Here is a 19,029-nt window from a genome sequence, read left to right on the forward strand (position 1 = left end):
TCACCTACACGCACGTCAATACACAAATATACATCCTTTTGCAATGCACCATTTTCAAGGATGCAGAGCATCCTTGAAAAGTTTATGAAACATTTAATGCAACTTGGCACTGTCTCGTCAAGTCATGTCAGATGAAGCATAGGAATGCTGAATAGTCTTCACGTGAATAAACACACAACCTCCTTTTACAGTACACATCACCAGCCTTCTATTGTAGCATAAGCTATAGCCATATCAAACAGCTGCCTCAGCGAACCACGTGCACCAACAGGTGCCACTGTATAGCCAAGTCACGTTCGCAGTTTTGCTTGTGTTCCTCAACACCTCACTGAACAATACAATGTCGAGACATATCATCTTTATTCACGTGAATACTTACCCTTACATATAATCACATCCACGTGAATACTTACCCTTGCAAAACTCCTATATAAAGTCTTAGTCCCATTTATATCTACCCTTGCAAAACTCCTATATAAAGTCCCACTCCCATTTACATCTACCCTTGCAAAATATCTACACATACCAATCAGAAGTCACATTTTCCAATCTCAATGCGCAATTGGATGCTACCTCATTTCCAGATAACTATAGGAGGGAGAGAGATTCCGACGAGAGGGAATACTATGCCGAACTATGGCGGGAGTGGGACTTTCGTGTGAACGAGTCCAACGCTCTGCATGATGATCTCCTACGACTCAGAGCACCTCTTGTTGATCGTGTCTCACTCACACTATCATGACAAAACATGCACCAATATGAGCATGCAGTGACAAAAATAAAAAAAGAGAATAATCTGATGATACTCCGTAGGTCCAGGTATCACATGCTACAACTGGCGAAAGAGCTGGCCGCCGTAACGAACCGGCAACTCACTCTGACGGAACGTAACAATGTCCTCAACTACGAGGACTACCTGTCAGAGTGAATGCCTATGTGGTATGTGTGTTATGTCTAGGGTTAAGTCAATAATGTTAGTAGCGTTAGTGTTCAATATGCAATGCATGCATATTGGTAACATCGTATAAGTTATTTTAAGTTTTTTGTGTTATGTTGTAGGTGCTTATTGTTATGTTCTAGGTGCTTATTGAAAAACATCATGTGTGAGAATATTTGACTTTTATGCATTCTGTGGGAATAAATTAGATTACGAATAATGTGCATGGTCCTCACAATCAATAATAAGGTTTACAAGGTACAAATGCAACAACAGTGACACACATACATTTAAAACATAGTTAACAAAAATAGTTAAATAACAAAGTCTAATTACACCACGACACGATTACTCTTCATCTGACATCTCCACGTCTGACTGATAAATGGGATCAACAAGAAGTGATTGCATGAATTGTGTGTGCTCGTACCACCCTCCCTCCACTGACTCTCGAATCTCGACTTGGGTCTGATATCGATTAAGATGTATCATCATTCGTTTATTTTCTTCTCTTATGCGGTTCAATGCTTTACAAAGTTCGTTAATTGTGTCTCTGGGCATCTACGATGTGAGTTGCCGAGGCACTGGCAACTTAAAACCAGCCAACTTATCATAAAACATTTGCTGTTCACGAAATAACTAATCCCACTCCTGTTTCATGGTATTGTGAACGTAAGCACTATTTCGCAGATTCAGATTGATTGGATAGCTGAACTCATCTTCCAATACCCAGCAATGACCCATAGCAGTGAACACATCGTGAGGCCTATAGAGTTGTGGGTTGTCGAAACCAGACATTGACACTGAATACAATAACATCAAATGATCAAGTTAACAGTGTGCATCAACTGTTGGTAAATAATGTAATGCTGCATAAGATGGTACATGACAGTGGCGGAGGTAGGATTTCAATTCAGGGGGGGCAAGCTTAGAAGTCAATATAAATATATATATATATATATATATATTAAAAAAAATTATAAAAACAACTATAAGTGTCATACAAAAACTAATTATACGTAAACTATATTTAGACATTTAAGTTAATACTATAAAAAAAATTGTGGAAATAAATTAATTTGAAAAATATTTAAAATATAGCAATTTACTTGCAAAGTTGTATACACATCTCACTATCTTTTCTTGATTGTTTTTGAAACTATAGGAAAAATTCGATTTTCTTTTTATTTTTCAAAATAATTAAAATTTTAGTTCATAGCATAAACCCACAATTTAAAACTGAAATGTCAAGAAATTGAGGACCCAAAAAAAAAAAAAAAATTGTGTACAATATAGGACTATCGATTGAAATGTCATAAGAAAGACACTACAATGCATTATTATTATGCTAAGCTTAAGTGCATGATAATTAAAAGCTAACAACTAACAAGTTAAAGCTCTTGGTGTGTGTTATTGTGCCTAACGGAAATTCTTCCAATTATTTTTGCTTGTGTCACGAAACTTTTTCCTTGTTTCCTATTTTTTTTTCCTTACACGGTATCATTGACTTAGGTAAGCTTGTCATTTTCCCTCTATTTCAGCAGGGCCAGGAAGCTTTTTTCCTGATTTGTGTTTATTTTCTGCATCAAGGAGGGTAAAGCATTCTAAATATTTCCTAATAGTAGTACATATGGACTATTTTTGGATGAGTCAGGGGGGGCACTTGCCCCCTCTCGCCCCCCCCCCCCTTTGGCTCCGCCTCTGGTACATGACAAAGACATTCATAAATTTGTGTACTATTACATGCTAAAAATGAAATACTAACAGTCAAATTTGACCATAAGCATTAGACACATAACACGTAATATAACCCAATGTACACACATAACATTTATCACCGTTTCTATAGCTTATTGTACATTTCTTGTAACATCAAACAACACCAAACAACTAATATACCCCTAAAATACCATTCAAGAAAATACACATAACACTCATTTAAGAAAATACCAAAGCACAAGTAATACAACTTATTAAATGAAAATTATACTCTAACAAAAAACATACATTATGATTGATAAACTTTTATAATATCTACAACTATGTTTACCAACACAATAAAATTCTCAATGTATTTCAAAGAAGAGAATGAGTTTCTTACCTGAGATGATGGAGAGATAACACCAACTTCTGACCGAAAATTCTTTCAATGGGGAGAATATCTGAAAATGATGAGGAGAATTGCTTGAGAAGTAGATATAGTAGAAGAACTCGATTATAAAAGAGCCGAGTACGATTAATAACTCGATTTCCACTTAATCGGGTTCAGCTTCATGTGCAAACAACTGATGTGAAATGGCGTCAGAATAGTAGAAAACTTGATTATAACAGCGCCGAGTAAAATTAATAACTTGATTATCAGTTAATCGGGTTTTAAGTACTCGTTTTCTTCGTTGCCGAGTTACAAACAGTAACGTGGAAATTTTTTATTGCCCAAAAGCCAGGCTGGCTCACCAGGGTGGCAGGAACCTGCCCATAACTCGGTTTCCTAATAGTCGAGTTATTTAGGTAACTCGACTTTACGCTGATCGAGTATTTAAACAAGGGCACGCCCCTATATAGTTTCGAAACAGGGGCATTATGCCAAATATTTTTCCCAAAAGGGGCAAAAGGCCAGAATCCTCTTCACAACCATGGGTGAGAACTAATAAGAACGTTGAAAGTTGGAATCCCATGTTGCCCTACATTTTTTATTCTCATTTTATTTTGAGGATATTTGTTATTATAATTATAGAAGCGTTAAATTCATTATATCCTCACAATATTTTTAAAACAAATCTTAAATAGTAAGTTATTATTGATTCTAAATTCTAATTTGAAATTTATCACTGATTTTTTTTTTTTTTTTTTTTTTTTTTATCAATAACAATCTGTCACAAGTCAATCATAATTTATTATCAAAATATTATAAATATATATTATTTCCCTTATGACGGAAAGTTTCTTTTAGCATTATATTATAGAATATAAACGGAACATGTTGTTCACATTGTGAGTACTATTTTTTAGTTTTTTTTTTAATTTTTTTTAATTTTTTATTTTATGTATTAAATACTGTGAAGCGTGTGTTAGTACACTTAGGTTGGGCCAATGAGTGTTGTATTTTTCTGACCAAAGTGGGGAACGGTGAGGAATTCTAGGATGCTTCCACCGAAGGACAAAATTGTTTTTGTGTTAGATGAGATCCACGTAAAGGTTAGACCGACGCGTCTAACAATAGGCATCATCTTTGTTGTATGTGTAGTAGCCGCCTAAATCATTCACTTCGCCATACCCCCACACGATTGCAACTCTCTCCTTTCTGTCCATTAAAGTTCAGTCAAATAAGGCAACAGCCAAAATTTTGACATTGTTGGGCCGTGGCCCACGTGAATTGAGATTTTGCCTCTACTTTTGTCGCCGTTGTAGGTTACAAGTTTTTTGTCCAAGTATATTGCGGGTTTGGACAACGACAGACTGCGTGTCTGTGTTTTATTGGGCTGAGTCGTTTATGGACCTGTAAGTACGAAATTAAGTAAAATCAACTTTAAAATTGTGATTTTGCAAAATTAACTTTGAAATTGAGTTTCACTATACTATTTATATATTTAAAAATTATTTTTCTACAATATTTTCAGTGTTCAGTTTTCAGTAATAAGCGGTATCCAAACCAATCCTACAAGTTTCAGTTACTTAGGATTAATCTTAGTCTTTATGATCTCAAATCTCAATGTATATTATTGTTCGAGATTAGGAGTTTTAATTTGCTTTCCAATCGATTTTTGGATTTAAAATTTTTGTTGGCTGGGATGTGAATGGGAGGCGAGACGTGAGGAGCAGGGGCTATGTTTTCCATATTATGTGATTGTTTGTTATTTATTTGATTCTTTAAGAGTCATGTTTGAGTGAAATTAGGAGACTTGATTTGATTTATTGGAACCTTTTTTTAACATTAAGGTTGTTGTGTTTAGATTAGGAGTTTTAATTTGTTGTCCAATTGAAGTTCTAAGATATTGCATAAAAGTTTTTAATAATTTCTTTCTTTTTTCTTGTTTGTTTGTTTGTTTGTTTATATATATATATATATATATATTTATTTATTTATTTATTTATTTAAGGAGAGAGACATGTTAGGACTTCAGTACAAGACATCACAACTATGATAATTGTGTGCAATAGGTACTTGTACAGAGTTAGTTAGAACAAGCATCAAAGTATTGTACATTGTTAGTTGGAGGGTTGAGCTGTAATTTGCAATAATTTGTCATTATTTATCTATACTACTATTTAAGGGGTTACCCCTGTTTGGATCGGATTTTTTTTGTTCCAAAATACCCCTACATCTGGACAAAATTAGAGGACAATTAAGTAAAATTATATTTCTAACTTTTAAACAACCCACTACAAAATAACTTCACATCCACTAAACCACTACTACTAAAATTCAAATTTGCTACAAACACTCCTATCAAAATCCGGCAACCAACTATCCTCTTCTTCTTCTTCTTCTTCTTTTTTTTAAAAAAAAAAAAAAAAAAAAAAAAATCTTTTGCAGGATCTCCTCTTTTTTTTTTTTTTCCCTTTCCTACACGTTAAGTTTCTTTTTTTAAAAAAAAATCTTACTTCTTTTTATGGGGGAAAAAACCTTTATTCTTATCCCTTTTTTATAATTATTATCCTTATCCCATCATTAAAAAAAATTCTTTTTTGCAAGATCTTTTTTTTTCCCTCTCCTTCACGTTTGTGGGGTCAGAGAATTTGTGACCCTGGCCCACTTTACATTAGGGCCCAAGGCCCGAGCCGAGGAGAAGCATTGCCAAGGACATACAATGAAAGTCCAAATTGTCTTGAGACATAGCCGAGGATGATTATGTCCTCGGCATCCCAAAACCCTCCTAAAAGAAAGGGCAAGAACAGTATATGAACAGTTTAGGGAAAAATCGAACACATCCACGTTGATGGAGAAAGGACCCCTGGATAACTTGGCGACAAAGAACAAAGGAAAGACTGTCATTTCTGCAATTAAATACTTTGCGCTAGACAGAGCAATGCTTTCCAGCTTTTACAACCACCCTCAACTACTTTGGGTATGGGCTGATGGGACAAGTATCGGCCTTGGAAAGCTGATCCTACACGTGGACGTTGGAGGAAGAGTAAAGGCTAATGTAAAAAGAGAAGTAAGTAATCAAAAAAAAAAGGGGGCTGGGAAAAAAGGCCAAGAACAAGAGCCTCCCAGGCCATGCCGAGGAGAAATACTTCTTGAGCAAACATGGTTCATCTCCTTACAAGTACCATGACCACCCACCGCACGGTGACGAAGGCCTAGCCTTTCAAGCTCACGCTCTACAAATTATATTGTTTGGGCCTTTAACGTACGAACCCAACATCATTTTGGGGTCGTTACAAATTGAGTCCTTACAACGTTAATTTGGTTAATTTTTTTTTTTTCCTTATTCTTATCCAAAAAAAAACTCCATCAGGAAAACTCTCCACGTGTTCCTTTCAATAACTTCCTACTAAATATTAATAACAACCCAATAACGGTGGTTACTAACTATAACAAACTTCTCCTAAATTCAAGCACCGAATTTTGCTATTGAAATTTTAATAAAAAAAATTGAAGCGTGGTATTTTTTGTTCAAATGAATTCCAACTTTTTATTATTATTGTTATTTTTTATTCCAACTTCTCATCATACCCACTTACAAGTTTTCAACTAACGGAGATAAATATGTAAATTAAAACTCCTATATTTTAAGATCCACAAACTCACTTACACTTTGCCAGTTTCTCTCATTCTTTTTTAGATTAAAGATATTTAGTTTAGCTCTAAATCCTCTCCTTTCTTCTTCTTCTACTTTCAGATTTGTTTTCTAAACAATTTAAATAGACTTTGTCAAAGGCTCCAATAGTTTTTCAGAAAGGCTTCAATAGTTTTTCAGGTTGTATCTTTTGCAAGTTTTTATTTCTTTTCTTTTATTTTGTTTATCACTGACTTTCTTTTAATTCTTACCTGCCATGGCTACAAAGTATTCAAGGGTGTTTGACAATTGCTTATTACCCGTTTGTGCTTGAGCTGGTTACTTTGCTTGAGCAAGTATATTGGTAAGGGCTCTTTCTATTTATTTTGGTGTAGAATCAAACACACACTTTTTTTTATAGAAATTTTCTTTTATATATTTTTTTTAAAGGAAATTACGCTACTTGGTAGTTTATTGGTATTGGTGAAAATATGGTGCTTGGTTTGGGCACTTTTGTTTGTGGTGTTTCAACTTACTTCTTAAAATGGAACAAGTGGTTCTTGGTTTTGGGGACACAGTTTGCTGGGCATGTGTTAAAAAAAAAATTATTTAACTTTGTTTGCCGTGTAAGTTGTAGAACTGGAACGTGTTTTGGATTTGTAATCCCTCAAAACACAAACTGTTTTTTTTAATAGGAATTTTCTTTTATATTTTTTTTTCAAAGATTTTTTTATTTTTTTTATTTTTTTTTAAGGAACCGGATATAAAGCTTCTTTTTTTTTTCTTTTTTTTTCTTTTTTCCTTCATTTAACAAAAAATCACAAAAACGTTTTATTTACCCGAAGCCATTCAAAGTCATGCAAAATGTCATTCAAAGTGTGTGTGGACAAAAAGTGTCATTCAAAACCATTGTTAATTAATGATAACCTTATATTTAACCCTAACCCTTTTATCTCTTTTAGGTTGACATATGCACAAATTTATTGGATTGCATTAAGGAGGCATTGGATTAGAATATTAGATAAGTTCGAATGAAATTCAAACCTCACATGAAGTGGTTGTTATCTAAGAAATGTTGTAAATTTTTTTTTATTGTAACAGAAACTATATTTATCATTTGTATAATTTTATGTGAAATTCAATTTTCATTTGTTTATAATTATTAATTTACTACTCCATAAAAAAATTACATACTTTTTCTCAAATTTAAAGGTAGATGATAAATTTTAAATTTAAGTTCTTTTTAACTTTTGTTATGGATGTGTAGTAAGTGGCTAACTTTTAGGACTAAAAAACTAAAATTTTGGATTAAACAAAAATTGATAACTCTGAGCCTTTCCTTTAACACAAAAAAATAAATAAATAAATAAACAAAAAAACTGTGGGCCTTTTACCATAAAAGAAAAAAAAAAGGTGGTTGCTAAATTTTAAATATAAACCCTTTTTAACTTTTAATTATGGATGTGTACTATATTACTAAATTTTAGGATTAAAACACTACATTTCAGGATTAAATTTAACTTGATAACTATCATAAATAAATATAAACCCTTTTTAACTTTTTATTATGGATGTGTACTATATTACTCAATTTTAGGATTAAAACACTATATTTTAGGATTAAATTTAACTTGATAAATTTCATAAATAAATATAAAAGAACAACAACAACACCACCAAAATTATTATAAAAAAATAAAAAAATAAATAAAAAAACACACACACACACACACTAAAACAACAAATAACTGAGTCTTTTACCGTAAAAGGAAAAAAAATGGTAGTTGCTAAATTTTAAATATAAGCTTTTTTTTAAGTTTTTGTTATGGATGTGTAGTTCAAGGCTAAATTTTAGGATTAAAACACTACATTTTAAGATTAAATATAACTTGATAACTATCACAAATAAAACAACACCACACCAAAAAGAAAAAAAAAAAAAACCGGATGCATCTATGTTAACAACATAATCAACTACACATATAACTTCCTATTTCAAGTTCACTTCCAATTTAAAGATAGATAATTGCTTCTGAATTCCAAAGGGTAATTTATTTGTGTGACACAAATGAATTGAACAAACAATAACACAAAAATTAAACAATACCCGCCTGGATTTCTTCGTCTCTTCGCACTACTGTTTCCATTTTCAATCCTAGTGATTTAAAGTCCCCTTCTTCTTGGGGAAATTATTATGTACTCCTAGAGTATCATAAATGTGTACTTCCTCCTCTCACATGAATGGTAGGTCCCACTAATTAAATTCATGGTGGGACCCACCATTCATGTGAGAGGAGGGAGTACGCATTTATGGTACTCCGAGAGTACCTAATAATTTTCTTTCTTCTTGATATGGAATTAAAAAAAAAAAAAAAAAAAAATCAAAACCATAGCTTTCCTAATACTCCTTTTAATTGTGCCAGTATTATCTATCTATCAACTCAAGAATTATGAACCCTTTAGAATGTGTAGTAAGTAGTTGGCACAAATAAATCTTAATTATTAAATCATTCTCATTTATTGATGTTGTATGAATTGTGCTTACCTTGGCTTATGTTATGTGTATGCTTATCTTGGCTTATGTTATGAGTATGCTCACCTATTCCATGTTTCAGATGTAGTGAATTATTTTATAGATTTACTTGTTGTAAATATTTCAATTTCCTACATTGATCCATCAACTTCTTCATTATAGTTTTTGTGAAGGTCATCACATGTATTTTGTAAGTAGTTTTATTGTTACAATTTCATTATACATTTTTAATATATACACTATTTATAAGATTTATTCAATGGATCTTTTTTTTTCCTCCCCTAAAGGTTAATAATAAATTATAGCATCATCTTCTAATCAATAACACATTGATTACTACATAAATAAAATTGGCAAAAATGGATAATAATTACAGAATACTAGCCTCTAAGCACGCGCGTGAGGCTTTTTTTTTTTGGTAAGGGTTAATTTAGAGCATTTATTATAATTTGGGATTACTACATTCTCCAATCTCACAAAAAAAAAAAAAAAAAAAAAAAAAAAACCTAGGGGTGTGATGAGTATTATGTATGGTGAAATAATTTTTTCATCACACCTCTAGGTTTATTTTTTTATTTTATTTATTTTTTTTTTTTGTGATTGTAGAATGTAGTAAACCCAAATTATAATAAATACTCTAAATTAATCCTTACCAAAAAAATCAAAGAGCCTCTGAGCACGCGCGTGCTTAGAGGCTAGTCGAAGTGTTGAGAGTATAGCAATATACCTACAAAATAGTTTATAATGTTCACTTTCCTTGATTACTTTTAAAAATATATATATTATTCAACATGTTTTCTCTATTATTTTAAATATTTAAAATTTAAGTTAATAGAAAAAACCCAGAGTTTGAAATTGTGAAAAAAAAAAAAATGAGGGAAGAAAAAATATAGTGACGACTTTGGGGTTTTCGTACTGTCAACAAGTTTTATTATTTTTATTTTAGGTAAAATTCAGGACCCACTAATTAAAATGGTGAGAAACATGAAAAAAAAAAAAAATCAATAAATATAAGGTCACAAAAAATTTCATAATTATTGAGGTGGTTAACTATTAATAAATTTTAGGTAAAATTCAGGACCCACTAATTAAAATGGTGAGAAACATGAAAAAAAAAATCAATAAATATAAGGTCACAAAAAATTTCATAATTATTGAGGTGGTTAACTATTAATAATAGATATAAAAATAATGTTAGTATGAGTCCAAGTAAAAATAAGTAAAAATTTACTACCTTTATTATTGTAAAAATTATTGTATCTCTAACATTTGAGGAGGAAAAAAAGAAAAAAGAAAGTGTTCTGACAGTATATTTAACAAGCTGGATGGTGACTTTGCTTTGGAGTGATGGACTATTGCACGTAGTTAGAATTTTCTACTAGGATTTTCTACTATAGTAGAAAATTCTAATTAAGCACGTTTGTGGTCTAAGGTCACTGTATTAGCGCAACAAGGACGACTTTGACCTGATGGCTTTAGAAAAATTGGTTTTAAATCTACACCACAAGATATATATCATGCAAGGCCTATTTATAGGAGAGGGAAAAACGAAAAGGGAGAAAGAAGCAAATTAAAATGGGTTCCTTAGAAAACAAAGTTACACCCACACTTAGTGTTAGTGAAGATGATAAGGCATGCCTCCAGGCTATCCTAGTCTCCAGTGCCCAAATATTTTCTTGTGTCCTAAATGCAGCCATTGAGCTTGACCTGTTTGGGATTATTGCTAGAGCAGGCCCTGCTGCTTGTATCACAACTTCTGAAATTGCTTCTCAGCTTCCAACAAAGGACTCTGAGTCTGATACACCTTCTAGGTTGGATCGCATGTTGCGAGTCCTTGTTAGTCACTCCCTTTTGACATGCTCTATCCACACACTTGAAGATGGTAGGGTTGAGAGACTTTATGGACTCACACCAACCTCTTACTTCTTTGTTGAAAAAGATGATGGCAGTTCCCTGGCTTCTCTTTCAGCTTTCATTTCTCACCGAGCCTTTTGGGATGCCAGGTATACACGAGTCTCCTTGATTTTGTATAAATGCAAAAATATGATGCAAAAAAGGGCATTAACATTTCATCATAATTGAATGGTTTTGCTGGCTGTTACTTCTTATTTATGCCGTTAGGAATCCCAATATCAATAATTATCGGAACATAATATTTTTCAAAACTGATAATATAAATTATTGTGATTGATGTGTAATAAAAGTGATGTTAAAACAAATCTGACAAATTTTATGAGTAGTTGTGAGAACTATTGTTTTCATAGCGTTACTATTTATATATTACGTTGTTGTAAATTAAAAAAAAATTATTTGTTAATCCGTAGTAAATTATATATTTAGGAAAAAAGAATTATATATTGCCAATTTGCCATATGTTGATATATATATATATATATATATATATGATGAATCAAAATAATATTACTTGTGTATTGTATTTCCTTCTGTTATCTGATTTGTTTTTACGTCGCAGCCTACGGATGAAGCATGCCATTCTTGAAGGTGGTAATCAATTTCAAAGAGTGCATGGAAAGTCCTTGTTCCAATATATGGACAAGGATCCAGCTTTCAACACACTTTTCAACAAGAGCATGGCTGATCTTTCCACAATAGCCCTGTCGAAAATTCTTGAGGTATACCAAGGCTTTGTGGGGCTAACATCATTGGTTGATGTCGGGGGCGGAAATGGGAAATGCCTAAGCATGGTCATTTCCAAGTACCCTTCCATTAAAGGCATTAACTTTGACTTGCCTCATGTGATACAAAGCGCACAATCTTATCCTGGTAAAGTTCTTAATTTCTTTATAGTAGGATTAATTTATTTAATAATACTAACTTGTAACCTCATGCATATACATGGATATACTTAAAAAAATATACATTAAAATGAATAGTATAATTCTTACATATATAATTTAAATATTATTAATAGTCATTCTTATATATTTTTTTAATTTTTTAAAAAGTCTTGTAAGAATATTATTAATTAAGTAGAAAATGTAAATTGTCAATTTTAATTTTAATTTTTTTTGTGTTAATTAATTCCTGACTATTTAGTTTTTATACGCAATAATTCATTTGGATAGATATTTATGATATGGTCTCACATTTGACTTCAAAATTAAAAAATAAAATTCTCTAAAAATAAATAATTTAGAATACATGGCGCAAAATTGGACTTCAATTGTAGAATATAATTGGATTTTCTCTAAGTTTTACCTATTAATTTATTTATATATATATATATATATTACTATATTACTATTAAATTTTTTTATAATTCATTAAACACCTACTTATTAAACATATAGTATCTTTGTTTGGTAGGAACTGCTGTTAAGGCTCACCAACTAAAGAAATTAACAGTAGTGTATATCAAAAAATGCCTAACTCTTAGATACATAGCACAGACTTTAAAACTCTTTAACTGATACTCATTTTTCGATTTGGGATTAACTTATTGTTTTTTCTTTTGAGAATACTAAATATTTTAACACACACACAGAGGGAGATGGGAGAATGTCTTCAATTGTAGAATATAATTGGATTTTCTCTAAGTTTTACTTATTAATTTATATATATATATATATATTACTATATTACTATTAAATTTGTTTATAATTCATTAAACACCTACTTATTAAACATATAGTATCTTTGTTTGGTAGGAACTGCTGTTAAGGCTCACAAACTAAAGAAATTAACAGTAGTGTATATCAAAAATGCCTAACTCTTAGATACATAGGACAGACTTTAAATCTCTTTAACTGATACTCATTTTTCGATGTGGGATTAACTTATTGTTTTTTCTTTTGAGAATACTAAATATTTTAACACACACACAGAGGGAGATGGGAGAATGTCTTAAATAAACTGACAATGGTGTATATCTAAAAAGGCTTAACTCTTGGATACACAGCATAAGTTTTAAACCCGACAATGGCGTATATCCAAATACTTAGTATTCTAAAAAAAAAAGAAAAAAAAAAAGGCTCAGCAACTAGCGTATGTCAAATTCTAATATACTGTTGAAGGGAAAAAATAAATAAAGAAATTGACAGTGGTATATATCTAAAAGGGCCTAACTCTTGGATACACAAAACATGCTTTAAACCTGACAGTGATGTATATCCAAAAAAATCTAGCTTTTATCTCAAAATATCGTGTTTTTATCAAAATATCTCTCAGGATTTGATTCGACTGTGCTCGTTTAATCCTAGTTTCTATCTCAAAATATCATGTTTTTATCAAAATATTTCTTGGGATTTGATTTGGCCGTGCTCAGTTAATCCTAATTTTTATCTCAAAATATCGTGTTTTATCAAAATATCTCACTCAAAACTTGATTCGGTAGTGCTTATTTAGTTTTGTTCTCGAAAAACACTCGATGTTGATCATTGATTTCCGTCTTTGTTCGAGGTTTGATTCAATCGTGCTTGTTTAATCTCATGAGGGTTTGATTCTCGTTTAATTCTTAGGTTTGAGTAGAGTATTCAATGCTCTGTGTGTCGTGCTTGTCTTTTGAGTAGAGTTGTGGTGTGCACTTGTGTTAGAACCTATTTGCCTCTCCCTTTTGTGTGTGTGAGCATGTGTGTTTGTTTCTCCAAAAAAAAAAAAAAAAAAAAAAAAACTCATAAAACGATAACAAACAAAAAAAGAATTATTGAAGAATTAAGAATCATTTTTTTAGATAATTGCAATATGTTGCTGATCCCGAAACACAAACTCTTTACTGATTAGACTCCCAAGTACTTTATGCATAGGAATGTGTCAATTCAACTACAAGACCTTTGATAAGAATTAAGAAACAATAAAAAAAGTTTTCTTAGAGGGTTAAGAAACCCAACATGCTAGTGGTGCCAAGTAAGGGATAGTAATAACTAAGAGTGAAATGGGTTTTAAAAAGTAAAAACTCATCAAATGATAACAATAAAGTATTATTAGTGGGTTAAGAAACTTATTATGCTTGTGCAAAGGGAAAGTCATGGACGGATCTTGTGAAGGTTGAGGTTATTGAGAGATTCTATTGATAAATAAAATTCTAATACTGCATTTGATAAGTCAGGTTATATTATTTTACTTTTTAAATTTTATTTTATTCTAGTCATTTTATAAATTTATATTTTATATAGTGCCTTTTTTTTATTTGTAAATATTATTTTGAAAATAAATTTCTTGAAAAATAAGAATTAGGATATGAAAAAATTAAGAAGAATAAAAAAATAGAAGAATGAATTGAATCTCAAAAGGATATCTTGAGAAATTCATTACTAGCAATATACTGATTATAATTAAAAAAATCTAGGTGAAACTTTTGATGGTTTATATTTATTTCAAAAACTATAAGTTTTTGAAGAAGTTTTACAAATATTAGAAAAAAAAATCCAATTGATGAAGTGAATTATATAAAAAAATTAGATTAATTATTTTCCAAATGCATGTATCACTAACACGGTTTTATTGATAACTCTTGTTACAATTTTTTATACATATTGAAGTATTTTAAAATTAAAATTTATGAAATCCTATTTAAGATTAACTTTATTACAAGAAAACTTAAGTGAATTAATCATATAATCAACTGAAACGTAGATATTAGCAAGATTTGAATACAACATCTCTCTCTCTCTCTCTCTCTCTCTCTATATATATATATATATCACTTAAAGTTATTGTCTTAGGCATCTATCAAGCTGGTCCTGTTCACAAGGATTCTTCCTAAATGAAGAGCACAACTCATATTCTATGCAGGTATTGAGCACGTGGGAGGAGATATGTTTCACAATGTACCTAAAGGGGATGCAATTGTAATGAAGGTAGAATTTGGATAATGTGTTTAAAGTAGATGATGATAAAGAATTTTTGGGTAAATTTTTTCAAAAGTAATCATTTTTGTGTCTGCATTTTTTCACTTGTAGAATATACTCCATGACTGGAATGATGAAAACTGCAAGAAACTTTTGAGGACCTGCTATAAAGCACTACCAGATAATGGGAAGGTAGTTATTATTGAACTACTCATGCCAGAAGCTACAGTGTCAAGTATGGCTTCTCAATATATCTCTCGTCTTGACGTCAGCATGTTGTTGAACCTTGAAGGCCAGGAGAGAACCGAGAAAGAATTTGAGGCTTTGTGCAAGGAATCCGGATTTTCAAAATTTCAAGTTGTTTTCTGTGCTTATGCTCTTTGGGCAGTAATGGAGTTCCATAAATAATTTTACCCTCTGTAGCTTTGCTGCACTTATTATGCTTTGTATTTTATCTCTACGAACTCCATCTCATGTAATAGTTGGTACGAAGTGAATTTCATAAATAAATACATATTGATGGCTATACATTCCATAGTTTTGTTTTGCTTATGCTCTGGTTGGTTGCGGAAGTTATCTTTATTTTCTTCAACTTATGTACTATTAGTCGCTAACCCGTGCAATGCATGGAAAAGCTATTGACTATGAAAAGAAATCCAACAATAAAAGAAGAATTTAAGTTATCACATATGCAATGTTGTTCACAGTGCTAAACAGCTTTAAAAACTTTCGTTTTGTTGCCTTAGTAAATGGAAAATATCAATTAAAATTTTTTATATAAAAATTAGGATTTCAAACACCTAATATCCTCAATTATCCAATAAATGTTGCAATGTTAAAATAACAATTGCAATCAATTGCAAGACAAAAAATGTTTTTCATAATTTTTTGTGATTTTTTTTTTTTTTTGGCAATTTTAAGTAACTTTTTGTATCTTCTTCTTTTATTGCTTTGTAGTAGTCATTGAATAACTCATTTTGTTCTCCTTGAGTGCAAATTTTGGTGTGAGTTGTATATTGCCTTCAACATCAATTTTTTGTAACTTTGTAGAATCACTATTCTGTTCACTTGATAAGTTGCTCTCACAATCATTTGTAGTACCACTAATATAACCCATGAATGTAATAAAATATAACATGTAGAGGTAAAATACCAAATTAATAATTTTGCTATAATAAATAAATACGTACTTTTGTCTTTTTATCAAGTTTAAATTGCTTTGTCAGATTCTATAATAGAGTTTATAGTCATTTAGTTTTGATTGGAAAATAAATTTTTTTCCATTCAAAATTTTCACTTGTATAGGAAGGTTGAGCTCTTCAAGAACCTACAAAAAGTAATATTTTTAAACAAAAAGATTTTGTATAGTTGTAAGGGCGTGGTTTTGGTTCCTGAGCCTAAAGGGTAGAAGGATTCAGGCCCAAAGAGCCCAACACAATGAATTTGTAGAGAGTGGACTTAAGCTAGGTCTCAATGGATCAGGCAACGCGCACAATAGATCAAAGATATTAAGAAAGCAAAGAAAGACAAGTTTAAAGCAAGGAAATCCTTCCTCGGTGAAGTCTGAGGAGAATGATTCTTGAATTTATTTCTTTTGAATTTGGATACAATTTCAGTTCTTGTTGCTACAGTGTGTTCTCTCAGATTTTTCGATCCCCTCTCCCTGAAGGGTCTCTTACATTATATAGCACCCTTTAAATGATCATGGCTCTCCATTTGTTGATCGTCCAGGCCACTACTTGATTGCTAGTCTCATCAGACACCTTTCTAAGCCCCTTGTGAGTTGAGGCAACCAAGGCAACACTGTTTAGAAGTCTTCTCCACATAAATGCAGCCAGGAGGTTTGGTGGGATGCATTAAATGTGGTGGTAGCCTCCATCCCTTCAATCATGTTAGGGCTAACCCTCCCTCTCGAAACTCTTTCTCTGCAGTATGACCTCCGTTGGTAACGTGCCACTGACGTGGCCCTGTTGTCCAAGCGTGTGACCTCCTCGGCGCAATAACGGACTCCTCGGCCATGGGTATGACACGTGGCACAAGTACCTTATTCAAATTCTAGTGCCCCACAATAGCCCATCAAAACTCTGGTTTTTTCCTCTTATCCGAGGAGAAAAATGGGGTTTTGACTTTGGATCATTAATTCCACATGCTTCTTTGACTTCCACACGTGAAAGTGTCACTTCGCGTGTCTTGCAACCGTTTTGGCGCTTCGGAGTCCGCAACGTCTCATTAAATGCTCCAGGCGGCACTTTGTTCCCCATGTCCTACAGTGAGATGGAGATCCTACGACTGTCGTTTCTCCTCAAATTTTGGGCGGGATAACTTCCACCAAATTTTACCTCTTATATAAGGTGCTCAGGGGGTTCATTTTCTCCTACTTTGCAAATCTTTGAACTCCCAAGACTTCCCAAACTCTCCAGCTTTCAAGATTTCCTAAATCTTCAAACCTTCGAGGAGCCCTTAAAGTAACCCTCGTCCTTATTCTTGTAAGTTTTTCACGTTCCTAGGCTCTTTTATTCTCAGCCAGTTTCCTCGACCTTATACTCTTTACTCCTTTTTCAGAAATATTTCCTTCTTTTCCCTTTAGTTTGCTTAGATGGGTAGATTTACTCACCTCATAGATTCTCCTGTTGGTATGGAGGATTTAGGGCTAGGTACCACATTCCCTAGGGAGTTTCCTTGCGGTACTGTGCTCCGGGTCAGTGGCTTACCCACAGAGGGGAAGGGAAGGTCGTCATTCCCATGATTGCCTTTATAGAAGAGGGAATGAGGCTTCCCATGGGTAGAGTAACTAGGGACTATCTGATCCATAGGTTATGCCCCCACCAATGCGCACCTAGCCTATTTAGGGTCTTGGGTAGTGTGGACTCTATCAATGAGCATATGGGGCTAAACCTCACTTGGCACGACATTGTTTGGATGTACAAGTGCCACCTACTCGCAGACTCAGGTTATTACCTTAAGTCTAGATCTTCTGTTGTCAGGCTCGTCTCGTGCCTTTCCAAATCCAACAAGGGCATGAAGGATGACTTTTTGATAGTCTCGGGTGAATGGCATGATGGTCTTCACTACCCAATCCGGGAGGGAGAGCTAGGCAGGGACCCTAGGTTTAGGTTTTTTTTTTTTTTTTTTTTTTTTTTTTTTTTTTTTTAACATGGGCATTAGCTCTGTAGTTTTGCTACTTTCTCCTTTCCTTTAGTATTCCATTTATTTTTGATGGATGGCTTCATTATTCTGACTGTGATTTTACTTCTCAACTAATTTTGCGGATAAAAGACACGTAGCTCCCAGCCTTAACCTCATCAACGTCTCAGACCTTAACAAGGTGTTGAGATCCAATGTGTTTGTGAGTGAAGACAAGCAATTGAGACCTGTCCACCTCATCCTCGACTTCGAGCCCTTGTCGGAAAAGTTTCAGGACGTGGGCTACGCGATAAGAATAGGCGATCCTTGGCTAGCTCAAATAGACATCTCGGTGCTCAGTTTTTTAGCCTGAAAAGATATCGTGCCAGTTGAGCTGCCCTTTCATCGTTCCCCTCATGAGGTAGAGGCTCTAAGAGAAAAGACAGCCTCCTCGTGCTTGTCACTTAAGAATGAGATAGACCAATTTCGTCTTGAGAAAGAAGAAGAGGAGCAAGAAAAGCTTGTGATTCAGGTCTTAGATTCGAAGGGTAAGCTTGATAGGTCCTCCGTTGTTCGTTCCCCCAAACTCATAGTTGCCCAAGTGGACGACAGTTCCGAGGAGGAAGAAGAAATGGCTCTGAACAGAAAGAAGGGCTTGTGTGAGCTCCTCGTGGACAAAGATAAGGGGCAGGCATCCAAGGACAGTTCAAGATCCTAGCCTCTTCCTACTCTCCCTCTCCCTCCTCCTCCTACAGTTAACCCTTTCACTGTGGCCAACATGAAGAAGAAAAGGAAGGAGAATGAGGTGCCTGAGAAGTTGGAGGTGGTCCCCCAAAAGGAGCCCAAACAGCAGAAGACGGCCAAGGGCCAAGGGAGGGCCTCTTTGTTTGAGAGTAAGGTGGCCAAGCA

The 19,029-nt window shown here is 33.1% G+C and overlaps 1 protein-coding gene across 1 annotated transcript; it reads left to right on the forward strand.

Annotated features, from left to right (window-relative positions):
* Positions 1 to 10,735: 10,735 nt before the first annotated feature.
* LOC115974993 (caffeic acid 3-O-methyltransferase-like) lies at positions 10,736 to 15,534 on the forward strand. The gene is made up of 4 exons (XM_031095613.1): positions 10,736 to 11,193; positions 11,664 to 11,974; positions 14,942 to 15,006; positions 15,109 to 15,534. The coding sequence occupies exons 1-4, from the start codon at positions 10,766 to 10,768 to the stop codon at positions 15,403 to 15,405; spliced, it is 1,101 nt and encodes a 366-aa protein (XP_030951473.1). The 5' UTR covers positions 10,736 to 10,765; the 3' UTR covers positions 15,406 to 15,534.
* The last annotated feature ends 3,495 nt before the right edge of the window (positions 15,535 to 19,029 follow it).

Source organism: Quercus lobata, chromosome 2 (genome assembly GCF_001633185.2).
Source record: "Quercus lobata isolate SW786 chromosome 2, ValleyOak3.0 Primary Assembly, whole genome shotgun sequence".
Lineage (NCBI taxonomy): Eukaryota > Viridiplantae > Streptophyta > Magnoliopsida > Fagales > Fagaceae > Quercus > Quercus lobata.

Excerpts from the sequence above, each read along its gene's own strand:
- LOC115974993 (XM_031095613.1), top strand. The coding sequence starts at position 10,766 with ATGGGTTCCTTAGAAAACAAAGTTACACCCACACTTAGTGTTAGTGAA. Across the intron at positions 11,194-11,663 it reads CGAGCCTTTTGGGATGCCAG|CCTACGGATGAAGCATGCCA; the intron begins GTATACACGAGT and ends TTTACGTCGCAG. Across the intron at positions 11,975-14,941 it reads AAGCGCACAATCTTATCCTG|GTATTGAGCACGTGGGAGGA; the intron begins GTAAAGTTCTTA and ends TATTCTATGCAG.